This window comes from Sminthopsis crassicaudata, chromosome 3 (genome assembly GCF_048593235.1).
Source record: "Sminthopsis crassicaudata isolate SCR6 chromosome 3, ASM4859323v1, whole genome shotgun sequence".
NCBI classification, from domain to species: Eukaryota; Metazoa; Chordata; class Mammalia; order Dasyuromorphia; family Dasyuridae; genus Sminthopsis; species Sminthopsis crassicaudata.
This window is the reverse complement of record NC_133619.1, coordinates 651,780,346-651,798,069: the sequence shown is the minus strand read 5'-3', so window position 1 is coordinate 651,798,069 and position 17,724 is coordinate 651,780,346. Positions and strand designations below refer to the sequence as shown.

Below are 17,724 nucleotides of genomic sequence, written 5' to 3'. Positions count from 1 at the left end.
TTCCTCAGTTAAGGACAAATCTATGGCACTGAATGTCCTTTCAAGCCCTGCTTGCTGTGTGTGGGGGCCCCCAAAGCGCTCCCTCCCCTGACGGGAGGCACTGGCACAAAGGGACAGAAGGAGCCAGGAGTCCAGTTGCCGTAGATGATAGACTTTATTGGACTCACACCAGCAGCCCGTGCTTCTTCAGCACCTTTGTGTATTTGTGGATCTTGCCTTCCACGTTCTTCTCTGCCTGTTTGCGTAGTTTCTGTGGGAGAAAACAAACTATGAACATGGGTCCAGGAACCTGGCAGCTATTAAGACCTTCCCCCAAACCCTCTGGCATCAGCTGAGCCATGTGGCTTTGTCGGCAGTACCCCGGAGGCATCCGAAGACCATCGTGAGAACAAACATCATCTGCCAGGTGTCTCCAGTGGCTCCCCCCACCCCGAGTCTCACCGTAAGCTTCTTTTTCTTTCTGTAATGAATCTTGGCTTTCTCTTTCCTCTTCTCTTCCAATGTAGCAGTCACAGCCTGATATTTCCAGCCAACCTCATGGGCCAGGCGCCCCAGGTATGCGAACTGTAGTGGGGGAATACATGAAGGGATCACACTGGGGACACCTTTTCTCTCTGCTCACCAAACCTGGGTCCCCCAGCACCCAATTCCAAAAAGAGCCCCCCAATATCAGGAAAAGACCCCAAATCCAGCACTCGCACTCACCTTTCTGGTTGGCTTCAGTCTGACCACTTTGAGAGCAGCTGGGACCACCATGCGCTTCCGCTGCAAGGGAAGGAGCCAATCAATGAGGCCATGGGGGAACACTAGGGATGGGCCTCCCACCCGGGGCTGGCCTGAAGTTGGGCGTCTCAGATAACACTGCTTTTCTCAGGGAGAACTCAAACAATGTAGGTATCGGAGCATCACTGACGCCGGGGGGGCAGAGCCCTTGGGGAGCTCACCTTGTCGTAGGGTGGGGGGATGCCGTCAAACACCTTGAGGCGCTCCAAGGCAGCCTGGCCTCGCTTGGTCTTGTGGGGAAGCATGCCTGGGGAGAAGAGTTCTGGTGAGGGGCCACCCCTCTTCTCGAGCTGGGCACAAATTCCCCCCCCCCCCAGAGAGCTCAGATGGAGGTGCATGGATCTTGTCATCTCATGGTCGCTAAACTCGAACCTATGACAAAAGTCGCCATCATCACTGCCCGGCCCGGCCCCAGCCCGAGCAGGGCTCTCCCCCCGTTTACCTCGCACGGTCCGCCAGAAGATCCGGCTGGGGGCTCGGAAGTGGTAAGGTCCTCGGGAGGGGTTTGTGTTCATGCGCTTGCGGAGGAAGGCCAGGTACTTCACTGGAGGGGGGGAGAAGGGGGTGAAAAGCTGTCCCGGGTCCTGGAAGGGGCGCCCTCCCCAGGGCCGGCATCAGCTCCGCCTTAAGGCACAATCAGCAGGGACCAGGGGTAAGGCCTCTGAAGACCATCGTGAGAAAGGACATCACCTGCCAGCCGCCGCCAGAACCCCGTTCCCGCCCGACTCACGCTTGTTCCGGTAGAAGTTCCCGGAGATGTTGATGCCTTCGCAGCGAACCACCACCACCTTGCGGCCTGCGGGGACAAGGGGCCCGGGTCAGCGCCGGAGCGCGGCTGGGGGCTGGGGGAGTGGGGGTCGGGCTAGGCCTCAGAGCGGTGCATGGTTTGGTCTCATGGTCGTGAGACTCGAACGAAAGATGGTGAATGTTCCTCGTCATCGGCCTTGCCGCGCGCCCTCCCCGGGCCCCTCGCCCCGTCCCCGGGCCCACGTGGGCGCGGACGCCCCCGCACTTACCCAGGAGGACTTGCTTGGCCACGATGGCCGCCAAGCGGCCCAGGAGGTGGCCCCGCCCGTCGATCACCAGGACCTGAGGGAGCAGGAGGAGACGCGGGAGTCAAGGCCGGCCCGAGACCCAGAGGCCACGTGATTCTTCCCTGCCCCGGCCGGGCCGCGGATGCCGCGGCTCAACCCCCGCCGCCCCATGGCTGGGTGGCTCAGACGCCGCTCTGCGGGGCCGTGCTGCCGGTGGCCGAGGCTCCAGAGAAGTCCGGGCCCGCCACAGAGCCAGCGGCACTCACCTGCCCGTCCGCCATTGCCGACGCCGCCCGGGAAAAGAAGGAGCTCTCCCACCTCGGGGCCTCCTTATCCACCTCACAGGGGCGTCGGAAGTGACGCGAGATCGCCGCGGCTCCCTATAGGTGGAGGAACGCCTCGCTCCTCCCCCAGGGACGGCGAGGGGCTCCTGCGCAGGCGCGGCAACCCAGGGGAGGGTTAGCTGCATAGAAGGAGGCCACGCGCCGCCCGTTGGGTTGGGCGCAGGCGCAAAGGCAGACGCCTCTTCCAGGGGCTGAGATCGTGTGGCTCAGGAAGGGGGCGGGGCTCCTGGATCATTCACGTGGTCCTTCCTGAGTCAGGCTTCCATGTCTGTTAGGGGCCATTCTGGAGCGCCTATCATCTTTGTGAGGGGCGAGCGCCCCATACACATGCGCACTGCGGCCCGCTAGGCCAGTGCTTGGTTCCTCGGCCGCCGGGCGGCAGCAGACCGTGTTCAAACCCTGCTCCCCGCCCCCCACCCAACCTTGCAGGGGGATCTTCTAAGCGGGTCCACAGGCAGACCCGGGCTCTGGTTGCTTAGTTACCAGCCAGGGGCGTGGCTTCAGTTCCCCTCCCCCAGTTTGCTCTGGGGAAGTGGGTCCTAGCTAGAGTCTCTTCCGGGTCTTTCATGGGGCTCTGGCCGAGCACTTTCTGCTAGCCACAGACCCCCGGAGACAGGGGGCTCGCTAACAGCCCCTCCCCCATTCCCCCTGCGGCCCCAGCCGCGGGGCGCCGGGAGCAGCGTGGACGGGGTTCGCCGGTCCTCCCCTCCCCCCTGCCTCCCACTGATGCCCTCCGCCCCTCCCGGCGCTCCGGCGGCACGGTCCAATTGGGTCCGAGGCCGCGACCTGCCTCCCCTCCCCCGCCCGGGTCTGAGCACAGATTGCACCGAGAAAAGCGAGTGAAAGTGTTTTATCGGAGTCCTCGAGCTTTACAGGGGGCGCCCTCGGCAGCCCCGGAGAGGGGGCTCGGGCAGCCAGTGTTGGGCTGCGCCGCGGATGGAGGCTTTTCTCCCGGAGGCGCCCCGGCTCCGAGCTCGGCCTGCAAGGCCCTCCAGTCCTTCTTTCACAGCAGCCTCCCCGGCACCTCCTGGGGAGCGGAGTCCGGGGGCCCCCGGCCACGCCCCTCGCGTGTCGTCAGCGGCTGCCGGTGCCCCTGGGAGGCCCCACCCGCGCTGGGCTGAGCCAAGCCCACCTGGGGGGCTGCGGGCCTGGGGGCCCTCGGCGGTGTCCTCCTCTGCTTCCATCTCCAGGCTGCCGCGAGGATCAGCAGCAGGGCCACTGGCAGCGCCCCCAGCATCAGCAGAAGCAAGCTGGAGGGCCTGGGGGGTCCCAGCGTGCCCCCCAGGGCCCCGAGGCTGCTGGGGGCGGGGAGCGTGGAGACAGGGAGGGAGGGCTCTGTGGGAAGGGAGACCGCTTAAGCGGGCGAGGGGCCTTCTCCCTGGGCCCAGCCCCGCCTGCCCATTCTGCAGCCCTGTCTTCCTGGGCAAGGCCCACCTGGGCACCTCACCTGGCTGGCAGCGATACTGCTGGCACGGCCGGAAGTTCCGCTGCGTGATGAGGGGCTGCAGGGCCCCCAGGTGGCTGGAGACCTCCAGCAGGAGGTGAGAGATGTTGGCTTTTCGGAAACGGAGACAGCCGGGAAAGGACTGGGGAGCCGAGGGAGGGGGTGGGGGCGTCACACACCAGTCCGTCTCCGCCCCGGAGCCAGGCCGGGCGCCCCTGCGGCCTCCTTGTCCCTCCCCCTCTCGGCAGAGCCCCTGGCCTGAGCCCCCCTTCAGATCCCTGGGCGGCCCAGGACGCAAAGGCAGCTGGGATTCATCGAGGGGGCAGCGGAGACGCAAAGGCAGCTGGGATTCATCGAGGGGGCAGCGGGGATGCAAAGGCAGCAGGGATTCATCGAGGGGGCAGCGGGGACTGACCTGGTTGACACATTGACCCACAAAGTTGATCTCGGTGTACACGGCTTCCAGGAGCTCCTGCAGCTCGCTGCCGGCCACCAGCTTCAGGCGGCCCAGGGTTTCCTTCGCCAAGGCCAAGTGCCACAGGGCCCAGCACTGCTCATCCTGGGGAGACACGTCCAGATGCCCTGGGCTGGGAGGGGTTGGATGCTCGGGGGCGAGGTTTCGGGGTGCCCGGCCCCCCGTGACCCGAGGCTTTGGAAGCCCCATTCCCCAGCAGACTCACCACCCGCAGATTCTCTGGGACATCGACTGGGTAATCCCAGAGCATGAAGTCCAACTGTGGGGAGAGAGGCCGCTTAGTGCCCTGCCCTGCCTCAGATCAGGGAGACCCCGAGGGACGGGCAGAAAGCTCAGTCTCGGCTGGTCTGGAGGAGATGGCCTGGGCCGGACGGAGAGCCCGAGAGCCGGCCGCCCGGGAGCCGGGCTGGGGAAGAGCCAGCAGCACCGGGAGCAGGGCTCAGGGAGGGCCAGAAAGAGACAGGAAGAACAGGAGCCCCGGAGGGATGGACGCCCCCAGAAATCTGCCCTGTCTGAGCCAGGGAAATAGAGGGCACTGGAGACCAGAATGGCCCGGGGCGGGTGGGCGGAGGCAGGGACTCTCACCAAGGTGCTGATGGTCTTGGCGAAGGTGGAGCTGATGGGGCTGTCTGGGAAGGAGCAGGGATCTGGCAGGACCTGGGGCAGCAGGAGCAGCAGGAGGGAGGCCTGGGGGCGGGGAGGCTGGGCTGAGCGGAGTCTGCTGACCCCCCTCTGCCTCTGTTTCTCCTCCTTCCCTTTCTCCCTGTGTGGGCAGCCTGGGCCCCGCACCCCGCTCTGGGAGCCCCATCCGCGCCGCCTCCCCCTCCCGGCCCTACCCGGGCTCCCCTCGCCTGCCTCCGTTGCCGGCCCATCCCTGTGTCTGTCCCCTCCCTCCCAGCACCGGGGCTGCTGCTCCCATCCCGTCTGGGGCTCTTCCCTCGTCTGCTCCAGCTTCCATCTGGTGGGAATACGCACAGTGAGGGGCCAGGCTGGGGCCGGGCCGGTCATCTTGAGTTGGGGCCCCTCATACCGCTGCTGGGCCCTGGGGGGACGGAGCCGGCTCAGCCAAGGGCCCGGCGTCGGGGCCCTCCCCCAGCCCCTTCATGTGGCTAAGTTTCCTCCCCCACCCCGCTTCCTGCCCCCGCCTCATTACTGCGAATCATGCCCAAGCTTCCAGGAAGGCATCCCATGCTCCGGTTCCCTTGACAACCCAGCACCCCCTTTCTCAAACCCCTTGGAGCCCCGGGCCCCCGCTCCCGCCCCCTGCATCCTCAGGTAGCCGAACATCCCCCAGCCCCGAGGAGATGGAGGCACTGGAGAGCTGGGGCCCATCCAGGACGCGGGGACCCCTGCCTCTCAGCCCCCCGGGGGCCAGGCGCCCCTCCCCCTAGCCCCTGGGCCCCGGGCGCGGTCCCAGCCCCGCACCAGGGTCCCCGTCCAGGCCGGGAAGGCCTGGGGCACGTCTGGGCCCAGACATCGGAGATCGAAAGTGAAAGGCATTTTGGAGAAAAGTTTGGGAATCCACGGGGGGAGGAGCCCTCTGGTGGCTTCAAGTTGAGCTGCAGGAGGCAGGGGACACCTGGGTCCTTCCCCGGCCTGGCTCAGCCCCGTGCCGAGGCCTGGGCTCTAGCCACGGCGGCAGTCCCTGCGCTCCGCCCCCTCCGAGGCTCCTTCTGAGGAAGGCGGGGATCGGACGGGGAGCTCGGGGCTCCCACAGGCCCAGGAGAAGTGGAGGCGGCAGCGCGGACACCCCGGGCCTCCGGGAGAGCCAGGGAGGGGGGCAGGGGAGCAGACGCTGGTGCATCGTTGGCGAAGCTGCCGAAGGGGACAGCCGGGAAAGCCTCGTGGAGTCGGGCAAATAGAGTGACCCGGAGAGTGCGTGGCCGGGATAATACCCCAAGGTCGCTTGGTGGCGACGCCATTTGTGTTGACAAAAACAAGGGACAAAGTGGTGCCCGTGGGTGGGGGACGGCCAAACGGCCGGCAGTGAACGTCACGAAAGCCCCCGCGCTGTGATCAAAGTCTGAACTGGGGGAGTCTCCAGGGACTGCGGCAGGAGCAAGCCAGAGCCCGATCACTGCAGTGATACAGATGACAGACCCCCCCCCCCCAGTAACAAAACTCCCCAGGACGCGCCAGGTGGAAAGTGAGCCAGGAGCGGACGCAGACAGAGAACGTTGCGGTAAAAAACTCTTTAATTGACACGAGATCATTGGGCAGGGGAGGGGGCTCTCTGGGGAAGCGAGCGATCACAGGTATCGGGGTAAGGAAAAAATCTTCAAATCATCATCAAGCTTGGAAAACCCCAGCCCCTTCCCAGCGCGGCACAAACTGCGGGTCCCAGCCCCTGCAGCCCTGCTCACTCTGGGGTCGCTCGTCCCCTCCTCCTCTCCCGGCCAGGACGGCGGCTGCCCGAGGGCGGGCTAGGCGGCCCCTGCCCTCCATAAAACAGTTGGCCTTAGGAGGACAAAGACTGATGGACGTTGGGGGACTTAGGGGGATTGCAGCCAGGGACTGAAGGACTCCAGGAATAAGGAAGACTTGGGGGCAGCTTCCCTGCTGAGCCCCCTGGCCCAGGCCCAGAGAAGATCCCTCCCCACTGAGCTGGCTGGTTGCCCCGTCGGCATTGGCCTGTTCTGGGTGCCAGGCCGAGGGGCCACCCAGAGCCGGAGGCTGCGGGAGAGGCCGGCCGCGCGGGGCCAGGGAGCGGGTGTGCTTTGCCCGGCACCCAGAGGAGCGCCTGGGGGCCAGCAGAGAAGCTTCCCGGAAGGTGGCCAGGCTGCCCCTCAGGGGACAGGGCCCCTCATGGAAACATGGGCAGGAGACCCCGGGCCGAGAGAGCCCCCGGGGAGGGCCGCCTCGGGGGTCCCGGAGCCTCCCGTGAGCCCGACCCGCAGCCTCTCCTCAGCAGCCGGCCGGACGTACGTCAGGTCATTTCTTCGGAAGGGGGCCACGGCGAGGGCCGGGCCTGGGGGCCTGAGGCCGGGCTCAGATGTCTCCCAGGGACAGCCAGAGCGCCTTGGTGCGGGCTGCCCGAAGGCACAGCTCAGGCGCGGCGCCCTCTCCCTCTCGGTCCCAGGATCGGCCGCGGCCTCCGTTCACCCACACGGCCTTGAGGTTTCCAGCAGAGGCCCACTCCACAAACTGGGAGCCCTGGAAAGAGATGCCGAGGTCAGCAAGGGGCCGCGGCCCCTGCGAGCTGGAGAGCCTTGGGAGACCCCCGGGCCGGCCGGGGAAAGGGGGCAGGGGCGGGGCCAGGAGTACCTGGGCAGAGCCGAAGTACCACAGGGCGGGAACGTCCTGATGAAGGGCCAGACAGCGGGTGATGTGATCACGGTCCCCCGTCAGCACGTTCACCAGCCCAGGTGGGAGCAGGCCAGCCATGTCCTGGCAGGAAGAAACAGGCACTGGGGAAGGGGCGCAGCCCTTCCCAGAGTGCCTGGGGGGGGGGGGGGGCGGGAAAGGCTGTCGGGCAGCAGCGGGCAGCAGAGCCCAGTACCTGGCAGAGCTGGAGGGCCGGCAGCGGGCAGGCCCCACTGGGCACCATGATGACGGCGCTGCCGCAGGCCAGGGCCGGGGCGAGGAGAGACACGAAGGCAAGCAGGGGCTGCTCCTCCGGGCAGATGATGGCCACCACGCCCAGAGCCTCTCGAAGGCGCAGAAAAGGCCCGTGGGGCCCAGTGCTCTGGGGGAGGAGGGGTACGAGGTCAGGGAGGAGGGATACAGGGTCGGGGGGGAGGAGGATACGGGGTTGGGGGGTGGAAAAGGCTCACGTGCAGGCCGGCTCCCTGGGCATGGACCTGCGCGCCCCAGGCCCGTAGCCGGGCAACGCTCAGCACCACTTCGGTTCGAGCATCCGCAAGGTCGACGCCCGTCACCTCCACCAGCTGGTCCTCCAGCTCCTGGCTCCTCTGGGATAATGCGTCAGCCAGCGCCCACAGGGTTGATGCCCGGCTTCCTGGCACCCGACTGGCCCAGCTGGCAGGCAGAGAAGGACAGAGGCAGGGTGAGGGGGCTTTGGGGGCTGGGGTCTCCCCTCCCCCACCTCCTGCCACTCCACTCACGCGGCTGCTGCCTTGTGTGCCGCCTCCACGGCCTCCCGGACATCCTTGGCGCCCCCCTCTGCCACGTGGGCACTGACGTGCCCGCCGGAGCCCAGGACAGGTCTGGAGCTGCGGCTGGAAGGGTTCTGGAAACGGCCGGCCACGAAGACCCCATACGGGGCGCTCTTGCTGTGGGAAGAGGCTGTGCTGAGGACCCCGAGCCCCACACCAACCCCACCTCCCTGGGACGACCCTCGGGGCCCAAGCGGGAGCTGACCAGGCCGGGGAGTCACCGGACGGCAGGACGGGGCGGGCCGACAGGCCGAAGTTGTCGTAGTCCAAAGGCTCTGGGCATGCTCCCGGCCGTGGGGGGGCGCCCACGGGGCGGAGGTACTCGTAGAGCCCCTGTGGGGGAGGGGCAGTTAGGGCACAGGCAAGCCCGGAGTGAGAGGGGAGGGGCGGGGGGTGCGTCACTCACATCGGGGCCCCCGTGCCAGGAGGAACCATTCTCCTTGCAGCCACCCACGGGGGCGGCCGCGTCCTGGAGGCTGTGGGCGTTGATCCAGACGGTGCCCATGAGGAGCCTGGAAGGAGAGCCCAGAGTGTCAGGCACAGGAGAGCCAGCCTTGGGGGGCAGGGCAGGGTGACGTCACCTGGGGAGCCCTGGGCTCAGGGGAGAGGGAGGCCACCGGGAGGCCCGCAGGATGGCGAGGGGCCCCCATTTCCCAGAGGGGAAGACTGAGGCAGCAGAGGGAAAGTCCCGTGCAGGGTCTGGGGCCTCCTTACTTATAGGCCAGGTCCAGGGCCAAGGTGAGCCGCTCGCTCCACACACTGGCGCTGCCCCCGCGGGGGGTGCCGTTGCCCATGGCCAGCGCCTCCTTAGCAGTGCGGAAGGGGAAAATGGTGACCAGAGGCCAGGGTACCTGCAGCGCCGTGAGGAGAGAGAGGGGTCTGAGGCTGGGGAGGGCGGGGGGGAGGGGAGGCTGAGCCTGGCAAGGGCGGGGGGGAGTCTGAGGCCAGCAAGGGCCGGCACCCCGCAGCTCCTCGGGCTGCGGTCACGGGCCACCACTCGCTCACCTCCACCTGGGCACAAGGACTAGCCGGGGCCAGGCCCAGGACCAGCGTCGGGGGGAAGAACGGGCTTTGTGGGGGGGCGCTGCCATCTTGGAATATCTGCAAGACACAAAGAGGAACAGGAACCCTTGAGCCCCCCGGGGCGCCGCTTCCCCCCGAGCCCGGCCCCCTGCAGCCTCCTCACCTGGGCCCCTTGGCTCTGCGCCTCCTGGACGTAGCTCTGGGCCTTTTCCCAGGCGGACGCCCCGCGGGTGCCCATGTCCACGGCCCAGTCCAAGCTCCGGCCCTGGCGTACTCTGCGCAGGCGGGTCTCCAGTTTCCACAGCAGCTCCTCATAGGCGGACAGCTGCACCAGCAGCCGCAGCCCCCCCTGAGGGCCAGAGAGCCTGGTTAGCCGTGCCCCCTGCCCACTCTATGCCCTCGGGCCCACCCACCCGGCGCGAAGAGGAGTCCCGTACGAACCCCAACTCACCTGGCTGCGGTCAGACCAGACCGCGTCCACCACTCCTTCCACCGCGGAGTCCAGGTCGGCCGTGTCCGTGACCACCAGCAGAGACTCCGTGCCCAGGCTCAGGGAGAGATCCGTGCAGCTTCCGGCGAGCGCCCGGCGCAAGGCCTTGCCTTCCTGGGGGGAGCGACTGCTCAGCTCCTGGTCCGAGCCCCCGTGGCCCCCACCAGCCAGCGCCCCCTGCCGGCCCCCACCGTGTACCTCCACAGGCCCGGAGAAAGCGACCTTGGCCACGCCGGGCAGGCCGGACGGCATGGTCTCTAGCAGGGCGGCTCCCATGACCACATTGAAGACTCCGGGAGGAAGCCCGGCCTCCTCACTCAGCTGGGCCACAAGGAGCGCGCTCAGGGAGGCCGGGCTGCCAAAGACCACCACAGTGCACCCTGGGGGGAGGCCAGGAGCCAGTCAGGGGCCAACTGAGAAGCCCCCCTCCCCCCACAAGCAGACTCCATGGGCTCCCAGGAGAAGCGGGAGAGACGTGGGCGGGGGAGGCTGGCCGGCCTGGATGGGGAAGCTGGGCAGGCAGGAGAGGACCGGTTGGAGGAGACAGGAGAGCCAGGAGGCAGGTGAGGGGACCAGGGCCTGGGGTGCATGGGGGGCCCCCAGAGGGGAAGGACTGCGTGCTCAGGGGTTGGTGCTGCCCAAGGCAAGGCGTTCGGGAGCTCAAGTCCAGCCTCATACACCGGGCAAGCTGTGGGATCCTGGGTGGTCCTGTCGCCTCAGTTTCCCTTGTTGTAAGCAGAGCCCCCAGCAGCACTTATCTCTGGGGGCCGTGAGGACAAACAAAGCTGTTTGGGAGAAGCGCTCAGCCAGGTGCCCGGCCTGGAGAAAATGCCACGCAGAACCGGCCAGCGTTACAGCCGGAGGTCCCGGGCTGGGGACTTTCTGTTTAGGATATGAGTTCGAGGTGCCATGGGGACATCCAGAAGACAGAGCAGGGCCGGACCCAGAGACAAAAATGGGCTGAGACCAGCAGAGGAGAGGGCGGAGGGTCTGGCACGGGCGGGAGCCAGCAGGGTGGGCGGGCGAGGGGGAGTGTGAGGGGGCAGGGCACCAGAGGGGCAGAGGCCGGGGGAGAAGGGCTCAGAAAAAGGTGGTGCTGGCCCAGCAGGAGGGAGCTGCCGGACACAGGAGAGGCTGAGTGAGAGAGGCCCCGGGAAACAGGGCGGGCCAGGGCCAGGAGATGGGGAGAGCGGCGGGATGGAGAGGAGAAGGGGGGCCTCGGCCCTGGCCCACAGGTTTCCGTGGAGCAACCCGAGGAAGGCCGGCTGGGACTCCCCTCACCCCAGGGCCGGGCCGGGCCCCCCTCACCCCCGGGCCGGGCCGGGCCCCCGTCACCCCCGGGCCGGGCCGGGCCCCCCTCACCCCAGGGCCGGGCGGGCCCCCCTCACCCCAGGGCCGGGCCGGGCGCCCTCACCCCAGGGCCGGGCCGGGCCCCCCCTCACCCCAGGGGCCGGGCCGGGCCCCCCCTCACCCCAGGGCCGGGCGGGCCCCCCTCACCCCAGGGCCGGGCCGGGCCCCCCTCACCCCAGGGCCGGGCCGGGCCCCCCTCACCCCAGGGCCGGGCCGGGCGCTCTCACCTCAGAGTCTGGGGTAGCCATTGAAGGGCCATCTTTGGCCCCGACTTACCCACAGCCAGAGCCGGGCAGATTCTCCACATCATCTCGATGAAAGAGAACGTTGGCGGCAGGATGACCGCCACCACGCCTGGGAAAGGAAGAGCGGGGCTGGCAGCGTGCCCGTGCTGGTGGGGCACCCAGGGGAGACGGCTGGGACCGGGACCGGGGGGCCAGGGGTCCTGGGGCATCTCACCCACGGGCTCCCATCCCGAGAGGGCCTGCTCCTGCGTCTGGGCCCAGCACGCGTGGTACTGCAGCAGCTGCTGGGCCAGGGGCAGGTCCCCGTCCCGGACCTCGCGCACCACCCGGCCTGACGCCATCGCCTCCAGAGTCCACAGGAGCTTCTGATGCCTCCGGATCGTCTCTGCCAGCCTGGGGGAGGAGAGGAGATGGGTACGCCCCCTGGCTCTCCGCACCCCCCCCAAGGCCCCAGTCCCAGGGGCTCTGATCCAGCGGGGCCCAAACTCCCCGGGGGCCGGCCCAAAGCGGGCAGGAGCATCTGCGTCCGGCCCACTTCCCCTTCCGTCCCTGGGCAGGCAGAGGAACCCAGTCTGGGGCTCCCTTACCTAAGCAGGTGCTGGGCACGAGCGGCCCCGGGCAGCCGGCTCCACGTCTCAAAAGCTCGCCCGGCCACGTCCACGGCCGAAGCCACAAACCCGCTGTCGGCCTGCAAACAGCTGGCCAGGAGCTCGCCTGGCCACAGAGCTCTTAGCGCCCCTCCCCCGTCCCCCCAGACGAGGGCGTCCCACTGGGTCGCCGGGGACGAGGAGGGGCCGGACCCGGGGGGCCGCCGGTACCTGAGCAGGGGTCCCTGCAGACGACGGGCTCTTGGCCCTCGGGCGTCCGCCACTCTCCGTTCACAAAGTGGCCCAGCTTCGCGCCCTGCTCGTGCAGCCAGGCCTGAGGGAAACGGGGCCACGTCAGGGGGCTCCGGGGGGCTCCGGGAGACCAGCCGAGGAGCCGCAGCCCTGGCGTGGGGGCGGAGGAGCCGAACCCAGGGGGGGCCGGATCCTGCCAGGCCCAAAGTCTGCTGAGCTCGGCCCAGGACCGGAAGTCCGCCCGCGGGCGCGTGCAGGTGCCCGGCCGGGGCAGAGTTCACTGCCAACGGGCCAGTCGGGAGGCCGTGGAGGCCCCGGCAGAGCCCCCGGACAGCTCGGAGCCCCAGGGGCCGCGGGGGTGCAGGGGCCCGGGACAGGGGCTGCAGCCCCGGAATCCTCGGGGACCCAGGGGGCAGCCAGGGTCCCCGGCAGGGGGGCGGCAGGCGGGGGGAGCCCGGGGCTCAGGGCACAGGGCGCGTGAATCAGGCATCCGCGGGGCCACCGATCCTAACTTCCCAATCCCCCGTTCAGTTGGGGGGGGGGGGTCTGGCCGGGCACAAGCAGGGCCGGTCGGGGCGCCGGGGGGAGGGGGGCGTTCTCAGGGCCGGTCGGGGCGCCGGGGGGAGGGGGGCCGGCCGGGCTTGGGTTCAGGGAGGGGGGGCGTTCTCAGGGCTGAGTCGGGGTGCTGGGGGCGCCCAGCTGCGGGGGCGCCCGTGTTGCGGGGTGCCTCACCAGCGCCAGCGAGGGGCTCTCGGGCGCAGGGCCGTAGTCCATGGAGGAGAAGACGTTCCGGGCGCCGGACGCCCCGGAGCCCGTGACAGAGACCCGCCTCCGCCGCCATAGTGCCCGCTCCAAGCTGCAGCCCCGGGACACTACTCAGGAACACGCCGGGCCCCGCCCCCTTCGGCGCACGCCCCGCCTCCCTTTCCCGCCGCAGCCTCCCATTGGTTCGCTTGACATACAGGAAGTGTGGCATGCTGGCCGGATGGGGGCGGGGTCGTAGGCAGGAAGTGTGGCACGGGGGGCCGAAGCGCGGCTTCCCTGGTGACGGCCAAACTCGCCAGCCGCCGGAAGTGGGGCTGGGGGGCGCCTGCAGGGTCTTGGGTCCCGGGGCTGAGGGCCTCCCTCCTCCAGGTGCCCGGAGAGGGTCGCAACCCCTAAGCGTTCTTTACGCTCGGCAGCCCCAGGGGGTCCAGGCGGGGGCAGAATCCACCCCTAATTCCCGCAGCCCCCAGAGTCCGGTCCGGCGGCCCCGGTAACCAGCCAGGGAGGAAGGGAAGGCCCAGACCCCCGCGGCGGCGTCTCCCGCTTCCTTTAGGTGGGGGCGGCCCCCAGACCCGGGGGGAGGGGGAGCCCGGGGGGGAGGGGGAGCCCCGGGGCATCCCCCGACCCTTGGTGTGTGTCCGCAGGTTGGGAAGCCCCAGCGCCCCCCCCAGGCCATGGCCTCGGCCCCCGGAAGGGACAGCTCCCTGCTGGCCGCGGAGCTGCGGGAGGAGGCGAGGGCCGAGGCTGCGGAGGAGAGCCGGGGCCTGTGCGAGCAGATGCTGCTGCAGGTGGGCCCGGGAGGGGGAGGGGGGGCCGGCCGGGAGGGGGCGGGGCTCACTCTGTCCCTGTCCCGCAGGCCATGCAGAAGATCCTGGACGCGCAGTCCCCCATGCCCGACTCCAGGCAGATCCAGCCCAAGGCTGGTAAGGGGCCGGGGACCCCCCTCCCTGCACCCCCCGCATAGGAGTCCCCGCACCCTGCCACCCTCGCCTCGGGGTCCCCGCTCCCTCGCCTCGGGGTCCCGCACCCCCCCCATCCTCTCCTTGGGGTCCCCGCTCCCCCACCTCGGGTCCCACACCCCCCCAATCCTCTCCTCGGGGTCCCCGCTCCCCCATCCTCTCCTTGGGGTCCCCGCTCCCTCGCCTCGGGTCCCACACCCCCGCCCTGTCTCCATCCCGATGGGTTGGGGGCCCCGCCCCCGTCTCCCCCGCTGCTCGGCCTCCTCCAGGTTTCTGCGTCAAGACCCGCTCGGCGGAGGGAAAGGTCTTCATCAACGTGTGTCAGTCGGACGCCATCCCGGCCCCGGCCGACCTCAGCGAGCAGGAGCTGCTGTGCGTCCTGGAGGGGGACCAGGCCGCCTTCCGCATCCCCATGAGTCTGGGAGAGCCCCACGCCGAGCTGGACCGAGGTGCGCCCCAGCCGGCCCTCTCTGCCCCGCGGGCCCTCCTCCCATCTCACTCTGCCTGCGGCCGCCCTCTGCTCTCCCCTCCCCCGGCTTCCCCTCTGCTTCCGTCTCTGGGGGTCCCCGGGCTGGTGGGTGGAAGCCTGGGGAGCTCCGGGTCCCGGCACGGATTGTGTTCATCCCCCCAGGAGGGAACGGCTGCACGGCCTATGACGTCGCCATCAACAGCAACTTCTACAAGAAGCTTCGGGTACAGGAGGGGGGGCTGCAGGAGTGGGGGGGGTGGGCAGGGGCTGCAGGGGTGGGGGGTGGGCAGGGGGCTGCAGGGGTGGGGGGGGTGGGCAGGGGCGGCAGGAGTCTGGGGGGATGGGCAGGGGCGGCAGGGGGTGGGGGGATGGGCAGGGGCTCCAGGAGTGGGGGGGTGGGCAGGGGCGGCAGGAGTGGGGGGGGCGGGCAGGGGCTGCAGGAGTGGGGGGATGGGCAGGGGCTGCAGGAGTGGGGGGGATGGGCAGGGGCTCCAAGAGTGGGGGGGGTGGGCAGGGGCTGCAGGAGTGGGGGGGGTGGGGCAGGGGCTGCAGGAGTGGGGGGATGGGCAGGGGCTGCAGGAGTGGGGTGGTGGGCAAGGGCGGCAGGAGTGGGGGGGGGATGGGCGGGCTGTGGGACCACTCGAAGGGCTGAGGGCAGAGCTCCGGAAGGAGCCCGCGGGGTTCAGGCCGTGAGCGACGTCTCCCGTCTTTCCCAGAGTAACGACTTCTTTCCTGGAGTTTTTCGTCACGGTGGCCATGGAGGGTTTGGAGGACAAGTACGGGACCCAGCTCACGCCGAGTGAGGCCTTCCTGGGGGCTGGCGCTCGGCGGGGCCTGGGGAGCCCGTACGCAGCCCGCTGAGCCCGATCTTGGCCTCCCTCAGAGTGGCGCCTGCTGAAATACCGGCCCTTTCCTGGGCTCCATCTCCCAGCAGAACATCCGCACCCAGAGCCAGCCGCGGCCCCCCGACCATCCAGGAGCTAGGAGACGGGTGAGAGGGGCTGGGGGCAGCGTGCGTGCAGGAGCCCGATGCTCTGCCCCCGGGCATCCTCAGGGCTGCCTCGGGCACACCTGAGCACACCTGCCTCTGCCCCTGCCCTGCTGGTTCCGTCTCGGAGGACGCCAGCCACCTGCACGGCTGCGCCACATGTGCCGGGGGGGCTTTGTCTTGTTTCCCGTGGGGGGACGAGGGGGCGTCTGTGGGAGCACTCAGGCAGGAAGCCCTTTGCAGGCGGGGAGGTTGCCTCGGGGCCCTGGCGGTAGGTGCTGGGGAACGCCTGTTGATGGACTACTGTCTCTCCCCCTTGCCCAGCTCTGCCCATCCCCCGCTGAGGCTCTGGCTGGAGGCCCCAGACCTGCTTCTGGCTTGAGGTGGTCTTGCCCACAGTGGTGAGTGTCGGGGGGCTTCGGCCCAGTTGGGGCGGGGAGAGCCGGAGCCCAGCACGTTCCCGTTGGGCCCAAGAGGGCCGGGGGTCTGCGCTGAGAAGGCTCAGGCCCCGGGCTGGCGTCTCACTCTGCCTGTTCCAGGCCTCTGCCCGGGAGCTGTCACTTCAGCTTGGGGGAGAACCGACTGGTCCTGGGGGCACCGGGAGCCCCCTACCACGTGGACATCTTTGTCCCGCATCACATTGACCAAGAGCAGTGCCGGGCCGCCTTCAACCGGAAGAGCAAGGTGGGCTGGGGGGGGGCTGTGACCTGGGAGCCAGCAGGGGGCCGGGCGGGGACCTGGCTCTTCACACCTCCCGTCCCTTCTGCAGACTCTGATGATCTCCATGCCCCTGCAGACGGCCGTGTGCTCCTGAGACAGGGGACCCGGGCTCCGGGGGTGGCTGTCGGGCCTGGCCAGCCGGCCTCCCCTTCCCCTGCTGCCAAATAAAAGATTTTTCTCTGGAAGAACTTTAAGTTTTATCCTGGCTCCCACAGAAGTGAGGGGACTCTGGGCCCCTGCACAGGGCAGAGCCCCCCCCTCCCCCAGATTGAAAGGAGACTGCTCAGCCCAGGGGGATTGGGGAGGGAGCGCTCTGGTCAGAGAGGAAGCGGGCCTTCGTGGACGCTCCCAAGGGCAGGGCCGTGTCCCATAGGAGGGCAGGGCCCGGGTTAGATGCTGGATAGGAGCTGGTGGTGTCCAGAGGTCAAGGTCAGGCTCTGCTCCTCCTCGAGTATATGAGAGGAGGGGGCCAAAGACACCCACAGGACCCCCAGGTACCCCGTGGGGTACGGGAAAGTTCAGGGGGACCCCAGGCTGGGATGGGGGTGGGAGGGGGCGACAGGTATGGTGTGGAGCTCTGGGGAGCTGAGGCTGCCCCCAGAGACACAAGTGGTCACCCATCAGATCCTCGGAATTAAGGTTTCACTAGGCAGACGTGGGAAGGGGAGAGCCCCCCGCCCAGCTGGGGGCACCTGTGGAGTGTGAGCCGGAGGGGGGCTCTGGGGGAGGCAGCAGGAGGAGGAGCAGGCAGGTGGGGGCTGCCCCAGTGGGAGAAGGGGCCACACAAAGGCCCCAGACCGCAGGAGTGAGCAGGGGAACAAGGTCCTGAGAGCCAGACTCGCTATTCCTAAGCCTCTGGCTTTGGGGAGGGGCCCGCAGTCCTGCCAGCTGGTTGTGAAAGGCCTTGGGCTTGCACCCTGGGTTGTGCCAGCAGGGGCCCCCCGGGCTGCCCTTGAGGCTCAGGACCCCCGGGACGCAGGAAGGCCCTGTGGAAGCTGGAGGGTTAGGGACAGAATTCGGGCCGGCCTGACCCTCAGGCTGGCCCACGCTTGTGGGGACTCTGGCCTGCTTAGCCCCAGGCTTCTGGCGCTGGATGACTGCTGCCTCCTTAACGATCCCGCCACCTTCTCCCGGGGCCTGGTCTCCAAGGTCTCTGGGTCCCCCCCCCTGCTCTCGTCTTGGGGCTCCTTCTCTGCTCTTTGCCCCCCCCCCCATCCACCAAATCCAGAGAACGGAAGCTCCCCGTTGTTTTTTCCCGGCGTGTCCAGCACCTGCCTTCCCTGAGCTTGGGCAGGCTTAAACCTTTCAACTTGGCGGATTCCCAACTCTGAGCTCTGGACTCCAGAGGCCGGGCCCTCTGGGGGGTCCTGGAATTGCCAGAAGAGCTGGGCTCGATCCGTCCGCTATGTTCTCCCGGGCTCTGCCTGCCCACGACTTCCTGCCTCGGCCATCCTGCCGCCTCCCAGTCTTGTGACTCCTGCTGCCCAGTGGACGTCTCTTGATAAACCCTCCCCTTCCCTAGACAGCAAGTCATCCGATATCGAGGATAAAGTGATACAGTTCTGTACGGATCTCCACATTTATCATAATGCATAGGATCAAAAAAGGAGGAAAATGAGATGAAAAAAACAAAAAGCAAACGGTGAAAAAGTGTCTTGTGACCCACATCCGGTCCCCACAG

General features: G+C 68.6%; 4 protein-coding genes and 5 non-coding genes across 12 annotated transcripts; 1 reads left to right on the top strand and 8 right to left on the bottom strand.

The window, feature by feature from the left end:
- Positions 1 to 135: 135 nt before the first annotated feature.
- RPL13A (ribosomal protein L13a) lies at positions 136 to 2,177 on the bottom strand. The gene is made up of 8 exons (XM_074308225.1): positions 2,084 to 2,177; positions 1,800 to 1,872; positions 1,514 to 1,579; positions 1,226 to 1,327; positions 945 to 1,030; positions 706 to 765; positions 442 to 564; positions 136 to 250 (listed from the first exon to the last, which is right to left on the bottom strand). The coding sequence occupies exons 1-8, from the start codon at positions 2,096 to 2,098 to the stop codon at positions 164 to 166; spliced, it is 612 nt and encodes a 203-aa protein (XP_074164326.1). The 5' UTR covers positions 2,099 to 2,177; the 3' UTR covers positions 136 to 163.
- LOC141565241 (small nucleolar RNA SNORD35) lies at positions 319 to 404 on the bottom strand. The gene has a single exon (XR_012488919.1). It is a non-coding gene; the product is annotated as a small nucleolar RNA SNORD35 (small nucleolar RNA).
- Positions 845 to 916, bottom strand: LOC141565233 (small nucleolar RNA SNORD34). Its single transcript, XR_012488912.1, has one exon. It is a non-coding gene; the product is annotated as a small nucleolar RNA SNORD34 (small nucleolar RNA).
- LOC141565232 (small nucleolar RNA Z195/SNORD33/SNORD32 family) lies at positions 1,100 to 1,187 on the bottom strand. Its single transcript, XR_012488911.1, has one exon. It is a non-coding gene; the product is annotated as a small nucleolar RNA Z195/SNORD33/SNORD32 family (small nucleolar RNA).
- On the bottom strand, positions 1,389 to 1,478 carry LOC141565242 (small nucleolar RNA SNORD35). Its single transcript, XR_012488920.1, has one exon. It is a non-coding gene; the product is annotated as a small nucleolar RNA SNORD35 (small nucleolar RNA).
- Positions 1,647 to 1,729, bottom strand: LOC141565231 (small nucleolar RNA Z195/SNORD33/SNORD32 family). The gene has a single exon (XR_012488910.1). It is a non-coding gene; the product is annotated as a small nucleolar RNA Z195/SNORD33/SNORD32 family (small nucleolar RNA).
- Positions 2,178 to 2,996: 819 nt separating the features above from the next.
- FLT3LG (fms related receptor tyrosine kinase 3 ligand) lies at positions 2,997 to 5,693 on the bottom strand. Of its 4 annotated transcripts, none has more exons than XM_074308224.1 (7): positions 5,506 to 5,679; positions 5,056 to 5,122; positions 4,666 to 4,767; positions 4,286 to 4,339; positions 4,021 to 4,164; positions 3,609 to 3,747; positions 2,997 to 3,496 (listed from the first exon to the last, which is right to left on the bottom strand). In XM_074308224.1, the coding sequence occupies exons 2-7, from the start codon at positions 5,086 to 5,088 to the stop codon at positions 3,165 to 3,167; spliced, it is 804 nt and encodes a 267-aa protein (XP_074164325.1). In that variant the 5' UTR covers positions 5,089 to 5,122; positions 5,506 to 5,679; the 3' UTR covers positions 2,997 to 3,164. The 4 variants fall into 4 exon arrangements, with proteins under 4 accessions (XP_074164325.1, XP_074164324.1, XP_074164323.1 ...); XM_074308223.1 differs by having other exon boundaries at positions 4,917 to 5,122; positions 5,506 to 5,582; XM_074308222.1 differs by having other exon boundaries at positions 4,982 to 5,122; positions 5,506 to 5,582.
- A 564-nt stretch (positions 5,694 to 6,257) lies between these two features.
- Positions 6,258 to 13,014, bottom strand: ALDH16A1 (aldehyde dehydrogenase 16 family member A1). Its single transcript, XM_074308218.1, has 17 exons — positions 12,875 to 13,014; positions 12,122 to 12,224; positions 11,891 to 12,017; positions 11,518 to 11,696; positions 11,335 to 11,412; positions 9,907 to 10,088; positions 9,670 to 9,822; positions 9,382 to 9,567; positions 9,201 to 9,296; positions 8,910 to 9,046; positions 8,602 to 8,707; positions 8,401 to 8,528; positions 8,145 to 8,312; positions 7,854 to 8,058; positions 7,580 to 7,765; positions 7,345 to 7,467; positions 6,258 to 7,233 (listed from the first exon to the last, which is right to left on the bottom strand). Exons 1-17 carry the CDS (start codon positions 12,914 to 12,916, stop codon positions 7,069 to 7,071), a joined length of 2,364 nt encoding a protein of 787 aa, XP_074164319.1. The 5' UTR covers positions 12,917 to 13,014; the 3' UTR covers positions 6,258 to 7,068.
- A 102-nt stretch (positions 13,015 to 13,116) lies between these two features.
- On the top strand, positions 13,117 to 16,228 carry PIH1D1 (PIH1 domain containing 1). The gene is given in 15 exon segments (XM_074308219.1): positions 13,117 to 13,215; positions 13,552 to 13,695; positions 13,764 to 13,830; positions 14,136 to 14,315; positions 14,498 to 14,559; positions 15,052 to 15,063; positions 15,065 to 15,134; positions 15,219 to 15,241; positions 15,243 to 15,296; positions 15,298 to 15,326; positions 15,648 to 15,702; positions 15,704 to 15,724; positions 15,863 to 15,901; positions 15,903 to 16,007; positions 16,093 to 16,228. Coding segments are annotated over 15 exon segments (1,005 nt in total). The 3' UTR covers positions 16,138 to 16,228.
- Positions 16,229 to 17,724: the final 1,496 nt, after the last annotated feature.

Coding starts and splice junctions, on each gene's coding strand:
- RPL13A (XM_074308225.1), bottom strand. Junction 1,031..1,225: donor CTTCTGGCGGACCGTGCGAG/GTAAACGGGGGG, acceptor TCTTCTCCCCAG/GCATGCTTCCCCACAAGACC. Junction 766..944: donor TCCCCCCACCCTACGACAAG/GTGAGCTCCCCA, acceptor CTTCCCTTGCAG/CGGAAGCGCATGGTGGTCCC.
- FLT3LG (XM_074308220.1), bottom strand. CDS start 5,580: ATGCCTTTCACTTTCGATCTCCGATGTCTGGGCCCAGACGTGCCCCAG. Junction 4,165..4,285: donor TCCCAGAGAATCTGCGGGTG/GTGAGTCTGCTG, acceptor GTGTCTCCCCAG/GATGAGCAGTGCTGGGCCCT. Junction 3,748..4,020: donor TGGGTCAATGTGTCAACCAG/GTCAGTCCCCGC, acceptor TCGGCTCCCCAG/TCCTTTCCCGGCTGTCTCCG.
- ALDH16A1 (XM_074308218.1), bottom strand. CDS start 12,916: ATGGACTACGGCCCTGCGCCCGAGAGCCCCTCGCTGGCGCTG. Junction 10,089..11,334: donor CTGCCCGGCTCTGGCTGTGG/GTAAGTCGGGGC, acceptor GCCTCCCCCCAG/GGTGCACTGTGGTGGTCTTT. Junction 8,708..8,909: donor GCCCTGGACCTGGCCTATAA/GTAAGGAGGCCC, acceptor CTCTCCTTCCAG/GCTCCTCATGGGCACCGTCT.